We start from the raw sequence: 5,922 nt of genomic DNA, 5'->3' as shown, positions 1-5,922 counted from the left end.
AATGACTCAATTTTATGCTCCTTAAATATTGAACTGGTTCTAGATAAAACGGTTAATAAGCCTTTGTAATCTAAAGAATATTTGAAACACTATTTTAACCTCGTAATATCGTTAGTTTGTCAGAAATGTAGTACCTCTCTTAGTCTCACCGCAGCGAGACGCAACTCCTAAGACGGTAATGGTCTCGCTCGTTAGACAATTCTAACCAGTCTCTAAGGCTACGGGCACAGTAGGCAAACAGTTTGCCGCCGACTGAGTTAGCGGCGTATCGATTTAGTACGTCCTTCCATATATTTTAAATGGAGTGTTCACAGTTTGCTAGTTTAGCGCTCACTCTTCGCAGTTTGCAGCGTTACGCGCGCCGACTGTGTCAATCAGCGGCTTACACAGAGCAAAACCGGTTCCAGTCAGCGGCAAAATGGTTTTAGTTCGCCGGCGTAGTGAATACAGTTTGCCGAAAACAGTTCATGCGGACAGTTGGACATAAACAATCGACGCGTGTGGTCGTGTTGTTATTCATCGATTACATACCTACCTAACCTAACTACCCATACCACAAAAAATCTAAGTATGTCCTTTGGAACGGAAAGGTTTATTACCGAGGTACAAAATCGACCATGCATATGGAACATATTGAGTGAAGAATACAGTAATAGAGTATTAAAGCAGAGTGCTTGGAATGAAATCGCTGAAATTCTATACGCTGATTGGCAAAACTTAGAAGAAAGCAATAAAAGAAAAAGAAGTAAGTTCCATTGTATTTATTATTTTTGCAACATTCCATTTTATAAGCCGCACGCACATAGGTAGCGGATGTCTTGCAAACTCCGTCACACCATTTCGTCCTGTACGTTATAGCTTACAAGTATTTCTCTTGCCAGGGTAATTTTCCTTCGTTAAGAAAATAGTTTTTAAAGTTGTCTCTTGTTGTTTTACCAGAATTTGATACAGTAATTATTCGGCTACTTGCACTTGTAAGAGTCGTTGAGGTACGACGCGAAAGACGTGCATATCGTGATTGTTCTCTTGCTATGACAAAATTATGTAAAATACAAGCAGCTTTTACGATAGCGATAGTTGTATTCACATTAGTAGCAATCGGTGTATGCAGAACTCTCCATTTGTTTGCTAGAATTCCGAATGCACATTCTACACACCTTCTAGCCCGACTATGACGATAATTGTAAATTCGCTCTTCTTTATTTAAACTTTTATTTGGAAAAGGCCTTAAGATATGTTTTTGCAATCCGAATGCTTCATCCCCAAGAAACACGAAAGGTTGGGGTAATCCATTTGAGTTAGGCAATTTAATAGAGTTAGGAATATTTAAGGACCCGCGAGCCAATTTTTTGCCAAAAATACTTTCTCTAAATATATTACTGTCAGCGTTTCGTCCACAAGCACCAACATCAATAGCTATAAAAGAACAGTTTGCATCTGCTACGGCTAACAGAACAATTGAGAAAAACTTCTTATAATTAAAATAGTTAGACCCACTTTTTGGTGGTTTTCGGATACGGATATGCTTGCCATCGATAGATCCTATACAATTTGGATAGTTTGTTTTTTCATAATATCCTCTTGCGATTTTTAGCCATAATTCTTCAGAAGGCTCTGGCATGTTCTGTGGCTGTAAGACATCCCATATAACACAAGCAGTTTCTATTATTATTTTCCGTACCGTCGATTTTCCAACAATAAACTCCTGGGCAATTTTTCCATAACTTAGTCCAGTTGACAGGAATCTGAAAGAATATGAGCTATTGGTTATTTTTGTTTCAGTACAAGACCTACAAAAAAAATGGAAAGGATTACGCGACTATCACTCCAGAGAAAAAAATAAGGATTCCTCACTTAAAAGTGGAAGTGGGGCACCAAAAAAACGCAAGACTCCTTATTTGAATATGTTGCAGTTTTTAAATGTTTCTAGAGCTAACAACCAGACGTCCAGCAATATTATAGCTGAGACATCTAGCGACTCAGAGATTAATGAAAATGATTATATGAGTAGTTCTACTAACTCAGAAGGCAATCGCAGCACACCAAAACCAAAAAAGCTGACTATGTTTCAGGAGGCACTACTTAAATCGATGGATAAAAAAAAAGAAAACGATCCGGATATGAACTTTTTACTAACTATTTTACCGGAAATGAAGACAATGACCCCTACACAAAATTTTGAATTTCGATTTGAAGTGATGAAATTAATCAAAAATATAAAGTATGACGTACACAATAATTATGATCGTGCTCTAATGCAAACTGGGTTTACAAATAGCTATCCATATCAGTACGGCTATATGAGTGGAAGTAATACATCAAATGTTCAGAACAATCCTTCAACCTCAAACAACTTCAACTCTGCTGGCACCAGCACCATTCGAAGTTCTCGAAATAGTCCATCACATAGTTCTACAAGCTCTTCAGCAGAAATAGAAGACATAGAAGCCATATTGCGAGGTGGTTTAGACCACAAAGAGGATGAAGAATGACTTAGTCATACCTACTTAATGCTAGTTCCTATTCCAAATGATTATTTAATAAGACTGATTTTGTGAAGTGATAAATCAATAATAATCAAAACAATAATATTTACTTGTTAGGTATAATATTACAAATTTATACGTTGTTGATTTTTAAATAAAAATAATTAAAATTAACATATTTTCTTACCTCAATGTAATAGTGAGCCGTTCTTCGGGACATATTGTGTCTCTTGTGATATTATTTTTAGCAATATATTGGGTTATAGAGTTCAGCAGTTTATCAAATGTAAGAGAAGTCATATTAAAATAGTCGTAAAACTTTTCCGGATATTTCCTGAGTTCCGGATAAAGAACGTGAAATTGTCCAATACTTAATCTTTTTTGGTTTAATGGATGAACCCAGTGCTTCTTTTTACATTTATCTTCTTCCATCGCTTCTAAAATACCAATTACCTCATAAATATCCATCTTGACAAACACAACCACACCCTTCGTACAACAAAAGTAAACTGAACTCGGTTTAGTCGGCAGTGGCAGCTCAGAACAGTTTGCTTGCGACGCCAGCAAACTGTTCTTAGTTTGCCGCTCACTAGAATTTCGGTTTGCCACAAATTTGCGGCTCACGCAGTCGGCAGCGAACAGTTTGCCTACTGGGCACGCAGCCTAACTTTGTTACGTACATAATAATATACGTGTTGGTAACGCTTCACTGTGTTCTTGTTGTAATAGAAACTAAAAGATAGAGTGGGTGTTGAAATAGTGGTCGTTTAAACATACTGTTTATGTACAGTATGAGCAATGATAGCCTAGTGGTATAAAATTCGACTTCCCAAGTCCAGTGTTCAAATCCCAGGGATTCTGATTTTCTTTTTAATTCTGGGAGTATTATAAATTAATCGTAAAATGCTTCGTCGGTAACAATTAAATAAATTAACAGGTTGATGATAACTTCATTCTGGGCTCGTTAATCCGGAATTAGTGATGGCAAGGAAAATGTGATAACATGATAAATAAATCCTAGTAATAAGTATAAGGTTAAAAAGTTATTCAAAAAGTAAAAGAGTATCATAACTTCGTAATGTCGTTAAACCGTCCATCAGGAATGTAGTGCCTCCCTTAGTCTCACCGCAACGAGACGTCAAACTCCTAAGACGGTAATGCGAGACCATTACCGTCCTAGGAGTTAGACAATTCCAACCAGTCTCTAACCGTGTTACGTACATATACGTGTTGGCGAAAGGTAACGTTTCGCATTGTTTTGTCATGGAAACACGGATGCTTAAATGTGGAATATTTAAATAGATATTTCAAATACGTCACTTATAATCCCTTGGGTTGAAACTCAAAATTAGCATGTAGTAGTATTACGCGCTGCTATCTTTCGTTCGAAAAGTGTGGTAAAGGGAGACATACCAATCGGAAACATTTCAACAACGTTTTCTTCAGGGATAGCAAGGTATTTGTGGTTGACCGTAGGTAGGAATTGAGATTCCCACCTAGATAGAATTCCTACTAAGATAAGATCTCCATCAACATCATCAACAACCCATTACTGTCTCACTGCTGGGCACGGGTCTCCTCTCATAATGAGAAGGATTAGGCCATAGTCTACCGCGCTGGCCAAGTGCGTATTGGTGGACTTCACATAACTTTAAGATTTTTTTTAAATCTCTCAGGAATGCAGGTTTCCTGACGATGTTTTCCTTCACCGTTTATCAAGTGATAATTAATATCTAATACGCACATACATTTTTGAAAAATCAGAGGTGCGTGCTTGATATTTGAACCTCGGACCCTTCGATCGAGTGGCCGAGTTTCTAGGCTAACTTCTAGTTAGCCTAGAAACTAGCTTCTAGCTAACTAACTAAGTTAGCTTCTGGCTAACTTCTAGTTAGTTCGAGTTTCTTTCTTCGACTAGGCTATCACTGCTTTTTTGGATAAGATCTTATCTAGGGTATTTGCAGATGTTCATGGCGGCATTAGCCATTTACCAGCAAATGGATTGCATTTTTGCTACTGCTATATTTTAAAAAGGTGGGACGCGCGATAACGTACGATAGGAAAATCACCCAAATGTTTTGCCAAAGCAATTGAACTACGAATTTTTTTTTACCTTTAAGTACAAAACCATTAAAAATAGACACAAGTAACTTGCAGTAAGTAAACTTCTATTTAACATTTTATTTAAAATACCTTTATTGTAAATTATCTAAAGAGTCTCTCAGACTGAGATATTAATAGAAACATAATATAATCAGTTGTCATATTGAAGAGTTAGAAACTGCATGCATTAGTGTTATCTTAATTGGATTTTCTCAAGTTGACCTTAGAAAAAGTTATTGTAAACATTTTTTTTATAATATTATTTATGTTGAAACGTCGATATGAAGACCTTACGGATTTTGACACTTGTTATAAGTTTGCTTACAAGCGAAACTCGAGTGCTTACACGATGCAAGTTGGCGAAGGAATTATATGACTTAGATCTCTTCTCTAAGTCATTCCTTGGGAGTTGTAAGTATATGTTATTTTTTCGTAAAATACCGACTTCATACATACTCAAGGATACATCTCTACCCGAGTAACATCGTATATGTGTTGCTTATGTTAATGAGATTGAATTACTGAGAATGCAATTCATCATCATGCGTATGGTCTGCGCATTGTAATTTGTAACTACTCGTATATATCGAAAAGAAGTTCTATCTGAAGCCCAAGGCACATTAATACAGCTATGTACCCGTAGGCGAGAACGGGCAGCGGGCGGTTGCCCAGGGGGGGGGGACCCGCGCTGTCTTCGTCCCGCTTATATCTACAATTTGCTGTTGCGACGCGACTCGTTTCTATATTCAGAGCGGACTAGAAGTTTGGCGCGGACTCTATCATTGTGACTATACCCTTCCACCGAACGTAAGAACTGCTTCACGCTACAATTAGGTGTGACGGTAGTACCTAGTCGACTAACAAATTTTAAACAGTGTATAATTAATTTAATGCAATCAATAAACTATTTTACAATTTTACTTTAGATACTTTAGATATTTTACAATTTTACATTACAATTTTTTTATAAAACATAATAGTGTGATTCAGAACCGTGTGGCGCCATCTTTTAGTATGTTATGGAAGGTTGCCATATTTTGCTTTAACTTTGGATGATTATAATTACGCTTTAAAAGGTAAAATGGTAGTGATAGCCACTAAACTCCGCTTCGCGTTCAGGGCGTCTCAGGTTCAAACCCCCGGCGTGTATCTCTGATTCTTCTTCTCTGATCTTCTGATTGTGTGAAAGTTATGTGCGTACTCGCTATTTAATTTTCAAAGAAATACATCGTAAGGGAAACTTACACATCTGATAAATCTTTAAAAAAAGTTCTCAAAGATGTGTGTGTAAAATCGCTCTTGGCCAGCGTGGTGAACTATGGGCTAAACCCTT

General features: G+C 37.0%; 1 protein-coding gene across 1 annotated transcript; it reads left to right on the top strand.

The window, feature by feature from the left end:
* Positions 1-218: 218 nt before the first annotated feature.
* LOC140755076 (uncharacterized) lies at positions 219-2,679 on the top strand. Its single transcript, XM_073090270.1, has 2 exons — positions 219-745; positions 1,783-2,679. Exons 1-2 carry the CDS (start codon positions 571-573, stop codon positions 2,490-2,492), a joined length of 885 nt encoding a protein of 294 aa, XP_072946371.1. The 5' UTR covers positions 219-570; the 3' UTR covers positions 2,493-2,679.
* Positions 2,680-5,922: the final 3,243 nt, after the last annotated feature.

Source organism: Epargyreus clarus, unplaced genomic scaffold (assembly GCF_041222505.1).
Source record: "Epargyreus clarus isolate Ecla_fem2 unplaced genomic scaffold, WU_Ecla_fem_2.2 ptg000032l, whole genome shotgun sequence".
Taxonomy (NCBI): Eukaryota; Metazoa; Arthropoda; class Insecta; order Lepidoptera; family Hesperiidae; genus Epargyreus; species Epargyreus clarus.
Note: the sequence above shows the minus strand (reverse complement) of the source record. Positions and strands in the feature narration are given on the sequence as shown.

Coding starts and splice junctions, on each gene's coding strand:
- LOC140755076 (XM_073090270.1), top strand. CDS start 571: ATGTCCTTTGGAACGGAAAGGTTTATTACCGAGGTACAAAATCGACCA. Junction 746..1,782: donor AAGCAATAAAAGAAAAAGAA/GTAAGTTCCATT, acceptor TTTTTGTTTCAG/TACAAGACCTACAAAAAAAA.